General features: G+C 45.1%; 1 protein-coding gene across 2 annotated transcripts in view; it reads left to right on the plus strand.

The window, feature by feature from the left end:
• The window catches only part of LOC139573497 (cyclin-dependent kinase 14), a 230,937-nt gene that overhangs the window by 148,661 nt on the left and 66,298 nt on the right, over positions 1 to 15,978 (plus strand). For both annotated transcript variants that reach the window (XM_071397003.1, XM_071397005.1), the window contains one exon: positions 5,962 to 6,109. In XM_071397003.1, the coding sequence (XP_071253104.1) occupies positions 5,962 to 6,080 (119 nt within the window). In that variant the 3' untranslated portion in view covers positions 6,081 to 6,109. The remainder of the gene's footprint in view (positions 1 to 5,961; positions 6,110 to 15,978) is intronic.

A 15,978-nucleotide genomic window follows, 5' to 3' on the forward strand; every position in this document is an offset into this window, starting at 1 on the left:
TAAAGGACACCAGCAGTATGATCTCAGAAAACCGCTCCCCTCCTTTGTAAAGGACACCAGCAGTATGATCTCAGAACAGCTCCCCTCCTTTGTAAAGGACACCAGCAGTATGATCTCAGAACAGCTCCCCTCCTTTGTAAAGGACACCAGCAGTATGATCTCAGAACAGCTCCCCTCCTTTGTAAAGGACACCGGCAATATGATCTCTATTATTGAATCTCTTGATCCTCTCCCTGATAATACTTTGTTAGTTACTTTTGATGTTGTTATACACAAATATTCCATACGAGGGCGGTATTGAAGCTATGGAACATTTTCTTCTGCAACGTGACCCCAATTAACTACCTTCTAGTGCATGCATTATAACATTGTCTGAAATAGTACTCGCACACAAGTACTTCATGTTTCTAAATGATTTCTTTATTCAGACAAAGGGTACCGCTATGGAATCCTCCATGGCTCCTAACTTTGTATGTGGGTTACATGGAGAAACATTTGTATGTCGGTTACATTTTCATTCCTCTCAAAAATGTTTTCTTGCCTAACATTATTATTTGGAAACGGTATATTGATTATATTTTTGTTCTATGGAGGGGTGATGCAAAACAGCTCCAGGCATTCCATGCTTTTCTTAACTCTTGTTCTGAGCATCTGAGATTTACTATGTAATCGGACAGATGTCAAATCAGTTTCCTTGATCTTCTGATCTTGTGTGAGGATAATGTTCTATACACTGATCTTTACAGGAAACCTACTGATCGTAACAGTTTGTTGAGGGGTGATAGTTGTCACCTGTTTCCCTTGAAAAACAGTTTGCCCTACAATTCTGTAGGAATTTGCAAAATTTGCAAAAAAAACAATCAGATTTAGACAGAAATATGGCTGAGACGCAAAGAAAATTCAAGGAGAGGGGGTACAAAATGGTCAGATTAATACTGTCATTGATAAAATTCAAAACAAACCGAGACAGGATCTTTTTCAAGGGCAGTCTCACAAAAATAAGCATTCTTGCAACTACCTGCTATTCAAAGTGCTCTCAACAAATTAAGGGAATCATTCACAAACATTGGCACATTCTAAGATCTGATGACAGTATCGGTAATGTGTTTTCGGACCCTCTCTTGGTCGTGTTCTTGTGGGGCAGAAATCTCAGAGATCAATTGGTAAACTCTGATTTACCACCACAAAATATCCCTGCACAATGTCTATTTGCGCCCCTACTGGATGGAAACTACAAGTGTAACGGCTGTGCATAATGCAATGTCACTTACAAATGTAGATCCTTCAAACACCCCCAAACAGGGAAACAGATCCCAATCAAAGGTGTTATTTATCTTAGAACTTGCGTACCCAGTTGCGGTCCACTTTTTGGAAGTGAACCACTCGATTTCGTCCCTACGTTATATCGGCATCGAACATGTCACCCTCCCTAGGAGAGGGGGTGACCTCGACAATTTATTGTTAAAACGAGAGGCTGCGTGGATCTTTAATTTAAAGACCCTTGCTCCCCTCGGGCTCAACGTAGACTTTGATCTGAAGCCATTCTTGTGATTTTGCTTTTGTAAATGTTTGTAGGCCTACAGTATGCATTATGTACTACAGTAAGTTATTGCATCTGAGCTCCTAGAGTGTGCGGCTCTCCTTTAATTTTTCAAGATATGAAACAAGACCTCAAGGAGGCAGTCATCACATACAACAGGTATGTATATAGGCAACTACCAAAATAAAGGAAACACCAACATAGTGTATTAATAGGGCGTTGGACCACCACAAGCTACCAGAACAGCTTCAATGCACCTTGACACAGATTCTACAAGTGTCTGGAACTCTATTGGAGGGATGCGACATCATTCTTCCACCAGAAATTCCATCATTTGGTGTTTTGTTGATGGTGGTGAAAACGCTGTTGCAGGCGCTGCTCCAGAATCTCCCATAAGTGTTCAATTGGGTTGAGATCTAGTGACTGAGACACAACAACACACACACACACACACACACACACACACACACACACACACACACACACACACACACACACACACACACACACACACACACACACACACACACACACACACACACACACACCCTTTAAACCCCTATGCTCCTTTGAGACCCCTCTTTCAAAGTCACTGAGATCTCTTCTAGCCATGGTAGCCAAAATAATTTATAAAAATTTATAATTTTTCTATGACAATACCCAACCTGGCATCCTACATGACAGTTCAGTTGCCATAGAATCAGAACAGGACATTCAACTGTGTCATTCAGAGATGACATACTACCCATATTATTAGACTAGAAACACAGATACATACAGAGCCAATCCTATCTGTTCACCCCTCTCATCACCAGTGTCGAAGCCCAAAGCCTGTTCAGATAGCTTCATAGGAGCTGCATTGGGACCGGCTGCCAGAGACAACCCACCCACAGGCTGGTCATTTTAATATGAGAATCATTCTCATTTTAAATTCCCCAGATGAGGATTGATTGATCTCTATTAATCCTGTTATCAGCAGGCCACAGTAGGTTGTTCTGTTAGGAGAAGCAGGAGATCTGCGGCGGTCACCGGGCTGGGAGAGATGGTGGCTCTCTTTGTGCTGTTACACACACACACACACATGCATATGCACACACACACACACATGCATATGCACACACACACATGCAGGCATGATTGCACGCTCTCGCTCTCTCTCTCACACACGCACGCACGCACGCACGCACGCACGCACGCACGCACACACACACACACACACACACACACACACACACACACACACACACACACACACACACACACACACACACACACACACACACATAAGCAAACACACTAACACAAAGAGGCAGACTTTTGATTGAGGAAGAATATAGTCAAATTAAAACTGTTATAATGTATAAATGAGGTCCTTGGTGGATCAACACTGTAGCAGCAGGGAGGGAGGGAGGAATGAAAGGAGGGAGGGAGAGAATAACAAATGGTGGTGGAGGAGGGGAAGCGGAGGAGAAATTACTCTGAAGAGAAGGAATAAGAGAAGTAAAATGAAGGGATCATTGTTATCCTGAGTGTTAGCCTGCTAGCGAAACATGGTGATGTTGTTTTGTGCAGCAGGTAGACAGGCAGCAAGAGGATAGAGACTGATGGGAAATGGCCCAGCCCATGATACCACTGGGAGTTAAATCTGACTGTCAGAACTCTAACACTAACTAACATGAGCTTTACATTCATTACAACACCACAGATAATGAAGAAAGAAACATAGCACACACAAACACACACACACACAACACATATGTATACACACACACACAACACATTTATACACACACACAGCGTGTTCAACATTAAAGCTGAATCTTTATTAGTGTTATCTGGCTAGGGACTGAAGGAGAACATGGTTTATTCAGCCACAAATGCACTCCGTTGTCTAATGTGTTGGGAATTATAGAGACAATAGCTAGACAGATTTATTATGAACAATGGAAGAATTACAGGAGGCATAATAGACTTCCCAGTCCCGTGGGGGGGGGGGGGGGGGGGGGGTGAATTGGATTGTGACATTTAACAGAAACACTGTGGGAATCTGAGACAGAAGTACTGTACAATAATATTGTCCTTGACTCGGCCTTCGCTGTATTACGGACTCTGATATCTCGCTGTATTACGGACTCGGATATCTCGCAGTATTACTGACTCTGATATCTCGCAGTATTACTGACTCTGATATCTCGCTGTATTACGGACTCGGATATCTCGCTGTATTACGGACTCGGATATCTCGCTGTATTACGGACTCGGATATCTCGCTGTATTACGGACTCTGATATCTCACAGTATTACAGACTCTGATATCTCACAGTATTACGGACTCGGATATCTCGCTGTATTACGGACTCTGATATCTCACAGTATTACAGACTCTGATATCTCGCTGTATTACGGACTCGGATATCTCGCTGTATTACGGACTCTGATATCTCACAGTATTACAGACTCTGATATCTCGCTGTATTACGGACTCGGATATCTCGCAGTATTACTGACTCTGATATCTCACAGTATTACGGACTCGGATATCTCGCAGTATTACTGACTCTGATATCTCACAGTATTACAGACTCTGATATCTCACAGTATTACAGACTCTGATATCTCGCTGTATTACGGACTCTGATATCTCACAGTATTACAGACTCTGATATCTCTCAGTATTACAGACTCTGATATCTCACAGTATTACAGACTCTGATATCTCGCAGTATTACAGACTGATATCTCACAGTATTACGAACTCTGATATCTCGCTGTATTACAGACTCTGATATCTCGCTGTATTACGGACTCTGATATCTCTCAGTATTGCAGACTGATATCTCACAGTATTACAGACTCTGATATCTCACAGTATTACAGACTCTGATATCTCGCAGTATTACAGACTGATATCTCACAGTATTACAGACTCTGATATCTCGCTGTATTACGGACTCTGATATCTCGCAGTATTACAGACTCTGATATCTCACAGTATTAAAGACTCTGATATCTCGCTGTATTACGGACTCTGATATCTCGCAGTATTACAGACTCTGATATCTCGCAGTATTACAGACTCTGATATCTCACAGTATTACAGACTCTGATATCTCGCTGTATTACGGACTCGGATATCTCACTGCATTACGGACTCTGATATCTCACAGTATTACAGACTCTGATATCTCGCTGTATTACGGACTCTGATATCTCGCTGTATTACGGACTCTGATATCTCGCTGTATTACGGACTCTGATATCTCGCAGTATTACAGACTCTGATATCTCGCTGTATTACGGACTCGGATATCTCGCTGCATTACGGACTCTGATATCTCACAGTATTACAGACTCTGATATCTCACAGTATTACAGACTCTGATATCTCGCTGCATTACGGACTCTGATATCTCACAGTATTACAGACTCTGATATCTCACAGTATTACAGACTCTGATATCTCACAGTATTACAGACTCTGATATCTCGCTGCATTACGGACTCTGATATCTCACAGTATTACAGACTCTGATATCTCGCTGCATTACGGACTCTGATATCTCACAGTATTACAGACTCTGATATCTCACAGTATTACAGACTCTGATATCTCACAGTATTACAGACTCTGATATCTCGCTGTATTACGGACTCTGATATCTCACAGTATTACAGACTCTGATATCTCACAGTATTACAGACTCTGATATCTCACAGTATTACAGACTCTGATATCTCGCTGCATTACAGACTCTGATATCTCACAGTATTACAGACTCTGATATCTCACAGTATTACAGACTCTGATATCTCGCTGCATTACGGACTCTGATATCTCACAGTATTACAGACTCTGATATCTCACAGTATTACAGACTCTGATATCTCGCTGCATTACGGACTCTGATATCTCACAGTATTACAGACTCTGATATCTCGCTGCATTACGGACTCTGATATCTCACAGTATTACAGACTCTGATATCTCGCTGTATTACGGACTCGGATATCTCGCTGTATTACAGACTCTGATATCTCTCAGTATTACTGACTCTGATATCTCACAGTATTACAGACTCTGATATCTCGCTGTATTACGGACTCGGATATCTCGCTGTATTACTGACTCTGATATCTCCTCACGGAAAGGAAATAAAGGATGTGAGAGAGAGTGGGGTTTTTATAACTCAGTTCAGTTATAGTGTGTCCTCCAACTCTCGAAAAAGCCTTAAAGAGATAAACTCTCTTCATTTCAGAGTATTTTGACTCAATCTGTAATCCTTTGACTCTAAGAGGAAACTATGAGGTTGGCTTTAATGACTGATAAATCACATTCTCTCACTCTTTCTCCCTCACTCTCTTTTGTCTCTCTCTCTCTTTCTCTCTCACTCACCTTTCTCTCTCTCTCTCTCCTACCCCAGTGGCTACTATCTTCACGGTACCAAATATCAAGCTGCAGGTGGAGTCAGGTGACAGTATACAGGTGTGTACCAGGACCAGCTCCAGCCATGCTAAAGGACCGTCCAGCAGCAAACACTGACCGGGGCAGACTGCCCCTCAGCTAGCCAGGTATGTACATACACACACACACACACACACACACACACACACACACACACACACACACACACACACACACACACACACACACACACATACACATACACACACACACATACATTAAATGCTAATAGAATGAAATACATGCTCTTCAACCGATCGCTGCCCACACCCGCCCACCCGACAAGCATCACTACTCTGGACGGTTCTGACTTAGAATATGTGGACAACTATAAATACCTAAGTGTCTGGCTAGACTGTAAACTCTCCTTCCAGACTCACATTAAGCATCTCTCTGCCTTTACCTCCCTTATCTCACCTCATTTGCTCACATTGTATATAGACTTATTTTTCTACTGTACTATTGACTGTATGTTTTGTTTATTCCATGTGTAACTCTGTGTTGTTGTATGTGTTGAATTGCTATGCTTTATCTTGGCCAGGTCGCAGTTGCAAATGAGAACTTGTTTTCAACTAGCCTACCTGGTTAAATAAAAGTAAAATTAAAAAAAATTAAAAAAAATATCCAATCCAAAATTAAATCTAGAGTCGGCTTCCTATTTCTCAACAAAGCCTCCTTCACTCATGCTGCCAAACATACCCTTGTAAAACTGACTATCCTACCGATCCTTGACTTTGGCAATGTCATTTATAAAATAGCCTCAACACTACTCAGCAAATTGGATGCAGTCTATCACAGTGCCATCCGTTTTGTCACCAAAGCCCCATATGCTACCCAAAACTGCTCTCTATGGCTGGTCCTCGCTACATATTCGTCGCCAAACCCACTGGCTCCAGGTCATCTATAAGTCTTTGCTAGGTATAGCTCCACCTTATCTCAGCTCACTAGTCACCATAGCAACACCCACCCGTAGCACACGCTCCAGCAGGTGTATTTCACTGGTCATCCCCAAAGCCAACACCTCCTTTGGCCACCTTTCCTTCCAGTTCTCTGCTGCCATTGACTGGAACGAATTGCAAAATCACTAAAGTTGGAGACTTATATCTGTCTCACTAACTTTAAGCGTCAGTTGTCAGAGCAGCTTACCAATCGCTGCAGCTGTACACAGCCCATCTGTAAATAGCCCATCCAACCAACTACTTACCTCATCCCCATATTTGTTTTTCTGCTCTTTTGCACACCAGTATCTCTACTTGCACATCCTCATCTGCACATATATCACTCCAGTGTAAATTGCTAAATTGTAATTACTTCGCCACTATTGGCCTATTTATTGCCTTACCTCCTTACTTCATTTGCACACACTGTATACAGATTTTTCTATTGTGTTATTGACTGTACGTTTGTTTATCCCATGTGTAACTCTGTGTTGTTGTTTTTGTCGACACTGCTTTGCTTTATCTTGGCCAGGTCGCAGTTGTAAATGAGAACTTGTTCTCAACTGGCCTACCTGGTTAAATAAAGGTGGAATAAATAAATAAATACACAAACACATATACACACACACATACACAAACATATACACTACCGTTCAAAAGTTTGGGGTCACTTAGAAATGTCCTTGTTTTTGAAAGAAAAGCAAATTTTTTGTCCATTAAAATAACATCAAATTGATCAGAAATACGGTGTAGCCGGTGTAGCTACGGTGTAGCCGGTGATCAGAAATACGGTGTAGCCCCGGACTGAGTACCCTCGTTGCGGGCCCCGGACTGGGCACCCTCGTTGCGGGCCCCGGACTGGGCACCCTCGTTGCGGGCCCCGGACTGGGCACCCTCGCTGCGGGCCCCGGACTGGCCACCCTCGCTGCGGGCCCCGGACTGGGCACCCTCGCTGCGGGCCCCGGACTGGGCACCCTCGTTGCGGGCTCCGGACAGGAGACCGTCGCTGGAGACTCCGGACTGGAGAACGTCGCTGGAGGCTCCGGACTGGAGAACGTCGCTGGAGGCTCCGGACTGGAGAACGTCGCTGGAGGCTCCGGACAGGAGACCGTCGCTGGAGACTCCGGACTGGAGAACGTCGCTGGAAGCTCCGGACTGGTAACCGTCGCTGGAGGCTCCGGACTGGAGACCGTCGCTGGAGCCTCCGGACTGGGGAACGTCGCTGGAGGCTCCGGACTGGGGACCGTCGCTGGAGGCTCCGGACAGGAGACCGTCGCTGGAGACTCCGGACTGGAGAACGTCGCTGGAGGCTCCGGACTGGAGAACGTCGCTGGAGGCTCCGGACTGGAGAACGTCGCTGGAGGCTCCGGACAGGAGACCGTCGCTGGAGACTCCGGACTGGAGAACGTCGCTGGAAGCTCCGGACTGGTAACCGTCGCTGGAGGCTCCGGACTGGAGACCGTCGCTGGAGCCTCCGGACTGGGGAACGTCGCTGGAGGCTCCGGACTGGGGACCGTCGCTGGAGGCTCCGGACAGGGGACCGTCGCTGGAGGCTCCGGACTAGAGGCCGTCGCTGGAGGCTCCGGACTGGGGACCGTCGCTGTAGGCTCCGGACTGGAGGCTGTCGTTGGAGGTTTCGTGCCATGACTCCTCACTGGAGGCCTCGTGCCATGGATCATCACTGGAGATTTCTTGCCATGGATCATCACTGGAGGCTTCGTGCCATGGATCATCACTGGAGGCTCCTTGCCATGGATCATCACTGGAGGCGTCGTGCCATGGATCATCACTGGAGGCTTCTTGCCATGGATCATCACTGGAGGCTTCGTGCCATGGATCATCACTGGAGGCTTCTTGCCATGGATCATCACTGGAGGCTTCGTGCCATGGATCATCACTGGAGGCTTCTTGCCATGGATCATCACTGGATGCTTCTTGCCATGGATCATCACTGGAGTGAGGAGACGTATGGGCAGTCTGGTACGTGGAGCTGCCACAGGGCTCACCAGGCTGGGGAGACATACAGGAGGCCTGGTTCTGGCAGCAGGCACAGGACTCACCAGGCTGGGGAGACATACAGGAGGCCTGGTTCTGGGGACAGGCACAGGACTCACCAGGCTGGAGAGACATACAGGAGGCCTGGTTCTGGGGACAGGCACAGGACTCACCAGGCTGGAGAGACATACAGGCTTTGTCCTTGGCAGAGGCACCGGATACACTGGGCCGTGGAGGCGCACTGGAGATCTCGAGCTTAGAGCTGGCACAACCCGTTCTGGCTGGATGCTCACCCTAGCCCGGCAGATGCGGGGAGCTGGGATGTAGCGCACCGGGCTGTGAACGCGCACTAGAGACCAGTACGACGCTCACCACCCAAAAAGAAAATTGGGGGGGCTGCCTCTCGTGCCTGCTCCGTGACTCCTGGTAGCGAAGTCGTTCCTCCCTCGCTACTTCAGCCTGTTTCCATGGCAGGGTCTTGTTCCCTGCCATAACCTCCTCCCATGTCCAAGATGTCCTCCATTCTCTCTTCTCCCGGGCCCAGGATCCCTGCTCCTCCTGGCCACGCTGCTTGGTCCTTTGGTGGTGGTGGGAAGTTCTGTCACGGCTGTCGTAAGAAGTAGACCAAAGCGCAGCGTGGTTAGCGTACATATTCCTTTTATTAGGTGATGACGCCGACAAAACAATAAACAATACAAAAAACGACCGTGAAGCTTAAGGGCTATGTGCCACAAACAAAGTTAACTTCCCACAGTGAAAGGAGGGAAAAGGGCTACCTAAGTATGGTTGCAAATCAGAGACAACGATAGACAGCTGTCCCTGATTGAGAACCATACCCGGCCAAAACATAGAAATAGAAAATCATAGAAAACAAAAACATAGAATGCCCACCCCAAATCACACCCTGACCAAACCAAAATAGAGACATAAAAATGCTCTCTAATGTCAGGGCGTGACAGTCTATGTTCTTTTTCCCATCATAATCTTTTATTTTTATTGGCCAGTCTGAGATATGGCTTTTTCTTTGCAACTCTGCCTAGAAGGCCAACATCCCGGAGTCGCCTCTTCGCTGTTGACGTTGAGACTGGTGTTTTGCGGGTACCATACCACCAACAAAAACCAGCTGCCTTCTGACCACTAACAGCCCTCAAAGGATCCTAAAGCTGAAGTGGTCATGATATGGTATAGTAAAGTGTAGCAGGGGATCCTGTGTAATGGCTGGTGGGTTATCTTCAGCTCTGACTGTAGGAAGGAGGTGGTCCTGTTCAGGAGGGACGGGGTTCCCTATTCACCAGGCACATAAAGAGGCTGTATTTGCATGTAATGAGAGATCTGGGGGCCAGACGGAGGGGATAATGATGTTGAAGTGGCCAGGGCCAAACTTAAGGGCCACTCCAGGGCCCCACTCACAGGATTAAACCTGCAGTTACAGACAGACAGGTGCAGGGACAGGTGCATGGGTTTAGGGATGAGGCTCATTGGGTGAAGCCTGACTGGAGAGGATGACAACCACACACCTACTCATACACACACACACACACACACAGACACACACAGACACACACACAGACACACACACATACACACACACATACACACACACAGACACAGACACAAACACAGACACAGACACAGACACAGACACAGACACAGACACACACACACACACACACATAGGGCCATAGGGTACATAAACCAAACACAGTAGTTTTACACATCAAACTGGACGATGTATCGATCTCCTCTCCTCCGCCCTCTATTTCACACCATAATTTCATCCCATTTCCTCCTACGGTATATGTGTGCGCGTGAATGTGTGTGTATGTCCGTGCGTGCGTTTGTGCATGCGTTTATGCGCGTGTGTGTGTAAGAGCTGAGAGTGGAAGTCACCCCACTGGGAGAGCTGTGTCCTCTCAGCTGCAGTATTCTTATTGAAATGATCCTCTTTGTGCCTGCCCTTCCCACTGCCTGACAGACTGACAGAGCCCCAGTGATAGCAGACTAATCCACACGCACGCACGCACGCACGCACGCGCGCGCGCACACACACACACACACACACACACACACACACACACACACACACACACACACACACACACACACACACACACACACACACACACACACACACACACACACACAAATACATGAATGTCTGGTATTCCAGTGAAGATTTCTGAAAGGTGAGAAGAAGAGGGGGAGGAGGAGGAGGGGAGAATGTGGTGTGGAGGATAGAAGAGTCTACGAGGACCTTGGGGAAGTGTTGTATTATTTATAAGAGGTAGTGCAGACAGACAGACAGACAGACAGAGAGGCAGACGGGCAGGGTGTATTCTTCCGAGGGGTTAATTCCAAGTAGACAGTCTTTGTGCTGTCTAGATGGCTGCTTTCACACAGCCCACTACCTGTCTGTTATAGAACTGAATCAAGACCAGAGAGACTGACATACCTCAGACACACAGCTGTCTGTACTATCTTCAGACTGGAGAGAGAGAGCGTGAGACAGAGAGAAGGAGAGAGGGAGATATAGAGAGAGATAGTGAGGGGAAAAGAGAGGAAGACAAGATGGAGGAAGGTGGGGTGGTGAAGAGGGGGTAACAAGAGTAGAGTCATTGAACACTGGTCACTTTAATAATGTTTCCATACTGTTTTACCCACTTCATATGTATACTGCATTCTAGTCAAGATTCATCCTATATAACTACTGCTGTACACACCTTTTCTATTCATATACTGTCCATAATGTCTATACACACCATCATATACATATATATTTATATTCCGGACTCTGACATTGCTCGTTCTAATATTTCTATACTTCTTAATTCCTTTATTTACATTTTCTGGATTTGTGTGTATTGTTTTGTATTGTTAGGTGTTACTGCACTGCAATAACATCTGCAAAATATGTGTACTTGACCAATACAATTTGATTTGATTTAGAAAGAGAGGGAGCAAGCAAAGAAATAGAGACATACTGTACATGATAGGCATGTGTGTTGTTTGAAGGGGGAAGGCAGGAGAGTGAGAGAGAGAGAGAGCGAGAGAAACAGAGAGGATGAGAGCAAAATAGAAAGAGAGAGAGAGAGGGAGGAAAAAAACAGGCCTCACAGGCTGCACATGGACAGTCATAGAAGTGTACTTCAGAGCTATACTGTATGTTTATTCATGAGTGTGCATTATTCAGGGGAATGGCTGATGCAACATTGTACCTTGCCTTTGCAATGGCTCTCTCTGTACCATCGATCCTCACGATGACCATGAAGTTCACTTTGAAGTTATTTTCGACCACCTTTAGGTTGATTTCCATTGAGTTTGTACTTCTTGCAATCAGCCTCGCAAACGTCAGTTTCATATTGCACCGTTCCGTTGGCTCAGAGGTATTACAGTCTACAGTCAGCTCTTCTCCTCATCTCCTTTCCTCATCTCCTTTCCTGGTGTCACAGAGAATGACTGGTGAAAACAAGCGTTGCATAGGCCTCCACCACATTGCTTTTAGCTGTGTTTTCACGTCTGTGCAGAGAGGAGATGAGCAGTACCTGATGTAGCAGTACCTGTCAGCAGCCAGCCAGCCAGACAGACAGACATGTGAGAGTCAGACAGACGGAGAAAGCAGCTCTGGGTCAGAAATAGGACACTATGGGCCCTCAGCATCACAATAAGACCCACAAGCGCGCTGAAGCTACAGTTAGAAGTTTACATACACTTACGTGCTGACCAGACCGGACACGTCGCGTGCGCAAGCGTCGCAAAATACATTTAGAAATCCATGTTATTCAATTATTGCACCCACACTGCTCGCGCGCACCAACGAGCGTCTGCGATGCCGTTTTTCAACCACTCCACAAATTTCTAGTTAACAAACTATAGTTTTGGGAAGTCGGTTAGGACATCTATTTTGTGCACGACACAAGTCATTTTTCCAACAATTGTTTACAGACAGATTATTTCACTTATAATTCACTGTATCACAATTACAGTGGGTCAGAAGTTTACATACACTAAGTCGACTGTGCCTTTAAACAGCTTGGAAAATTCCAGAAAATTATGTCATGTCTTTAGAAGCTTCTGATAGGCTAATTGACATAAGAGTTTGAGTCAATTGGAGGTGTACCTGTGGATGTATTTCAAGGCCTACCTTCAAACTCAGTGCCTCTTTGCTTGACATCATGGGAAAATCAAAAGAAATCAGCCAAGACCTCAGAAAAGAATTGTGGATCTCCACAAGTCTGGTTCATCCTTGAGAGCAATTTCCAAAGGCCTGAAGGTACCACGTTCATCTGTACAAACAATAGTACGCAAGTATAAACACCATGGGACCACGTAGCCATCATACCGCTCAGGAAGGAGACGCGTTATGTCTCCTAGAGATCAACGTACTTTGGTGCGAAAAGTGCAAATCAATCCCAGAACAACAGCAAAGGACCTTGTGAAGATGCTGGAGGAAACAGGTACAAAAGTATCTATATCCAGAGTAAAACGAGTCCTTTAACGACATAACTTGAAAGGCCGCTCAGCAAGGAAGAAGCCACTGCTCCAAAACCGCCATAAAAAAGCCAGACTACGGTTTGCAACTGCACATGGGGACAAAGATCGTACTTTTTGAAGAAATATCCTCTGGTCTGATGAAACAGAAATAGAAACTGTTTGGCCATAATGACCATCGTTATGTTTGGAGGAAAAAGGGGGAGGCTTGCAAGCCGAAGAACACCATCCCAACCGTGATGGACGGGGGTGGCAGCATCATGTTGTGGGGGTGCTTTGCTGCAGGAGGGACTGGTGCACTTCACACAATAGATTGCATCATGAGGACGGAAAATTATTTGGACATATTGAAGCAACATCTCAAGACATCAGTCAGGAAGTTAAAGCTTGGTCGCAAATGGGTCTTCCAAATGGACAATGACCCCAAGCATACTTCCAAAGTTGTGGCAAAATAGCTTAAGGAAAGTCAAGGTATTGGAGTGGCCATCACAAAGCCCTGACCTCAATCCTATAGAAAGTTGTGGGCAGAACTGAAAAAGTGTGTGCGAGCAAGGAGGCCTACAAACCTGACTCAGCTACCCGAAACGTTTGACCTAAGTTAAACAATTTAAAGGCAATGCTACCGAATATTAATTGAGTGTATGTAAACTTCTGACCCTCTGGGAATGTGATGAAAGAAAAAGAAGATTAAATAAATCATTCTCTCTACTATTATTCTGACATTTCACATTCTTAAAATAAAGTGGTGATCCTAACTGTCCTAAGACAGGGAATTTTTACTAGGATAAAATGTCAGAAATTGTGAAAAACTGAGTTTAAATGTATTTGGCTAAGGTGTATGTAAACTTCCGACTTCAACTGTGTACTATCTGTCCTTTCGGTCCACTATGTAGAGCAGCCAGGCAGCTGTTTATGTGGCTCTCACACACATTCAGCCACACACGCTCACACAGACACACACACACACAACGTTTAGCCATGCCGGCTCAGTGGCCACCTGCCTGAGGGACTCCATACCTCAGCATTGTGTTACTTGAGTCTTTGCATATGCCATACACAACCACACATACACACACACCTGTGCACGGATTTGACGCACCAGAGCACAACCCTACCAGCAGTTTGTCATATATGTTTTGGCTTCCTGTCTTATATCCTTTTTTTAAATTTATTTAATTTATTTATTATTTATTACAAAAAACACAAAGAAGGGGTAACATTAAAGTATTAGAACATGAAGGTCAAACAATACAGCAACAATACACTATCAAACATGTATCAGTCCCATCCTTATGTGTGAGAGTGCGTGTGCATGACAGTGATATAAAATATATGTCATAGTTTCCTTTTTCATGATCCTATATCCTTTAACCTTTAACCAGCATAAACATGTTTCATCACCATCAACTAGATCCAACAGTAAAGCTCTGTACTTTAGTGTAGCATTTTGCATTTTCTATGCCATTTAAATTGTCAAAGCCCTAAAAATTGTCAAAGACTCCAGCCACCCTATTCATAAACTACGGCAAGCGGTACCGGAGCACCAAGTCTAGGTCGAAACGGCTCCTTGACAGCTTCTACCCCCTAGCAATTAGACTGCTAAACCGTTAATCAAATGGCTACCCGGACTATTTGCTTTTTTTAGCAAATATTTTCTTACTTTTTTAATAATTCTGCATTGGTTAAGGGGTTGTAAGTAACCATTTCACGGTAAGTTCTACATCTGTTGTATTCAGCATGTGACAAATACAATTTGATTTGATTTATATAGTCTACATACAGTATATACTGTATCGTACAGAGACAACAACTGGTGTTTTTGCTTTGACAGTCTTTTTTAGGTTCACAGAATGACCTGGTAGAAAGTTTTCAGAGGGAAGACAAACTGCTTTAAAGCTGTCCCCTGCTGTGTGCCTGGGGGAGGGAGAAAGGAAGGAATGAAGAGAGGGAGTGAGGGAGGGATAGAGGGATCACCTGAGGCACTGCCTTCAGGAATGGAGAGCTTTCTGTCAAATAACCTCGCTTTGCTCTCCTCTCAGTGCTTCTACTCAACACCAATCCCTGATTCCACTGGCTGTGTCCCCTTTGGCAGACTCTCCCTTCTTTGTTTTGATTCTCTCTTCTCTCTTGCCCTCTTTTTCTCCTTCTCTCTTTCCATCTCCCTCTCTTTGTAAACTAATATGCAGTGTGAATAGAGATTGTAATAAATTCCTCAGGAGTGTATTATAAATTGGCTCGGTCATTCCCTGTAGAAGGTGCATGAGTCACCAGTGTGTCGATGTGTTTTTTAAAGGCCCCATTTCCTTCTGTTAAATCTTTCACCCTTCCTTCCTGCCGTCTTTCATGGTGGTCTGAGCTGAGCTGGGAACAGTCTTTGGACCTGCGAACAGTCAGCCTTCCAAGTGTTGAAGTGGAGAGTAAAAGGGTGGTTGGAAGTTTCTCTCTGTGTGACTCAGTTTGGTGGTGCAGTATGGAGCTTGTGATTTTACTGATTCTACTAAGCTCTGAATCACTACCACCTCGGCTCCTTCATTTAGGCCTATATATAATATACT

The sequence above is a fragment of the Salvelinus alpinus genome, chromosome 4 (assembly GCF_045679555.1).
Source record: "Salvelinus alpinus chromosome 4, SLU_Salpinus.1, whole genome shotgun sequence".
NCBI classification, from domain to species: domain Eukaryota; kingdom Metazoa; phylum Chordata; class Actinopteri; order Salmoniformes; family Salmonidae; genus Salvelinus; species Salvelinus alpinus.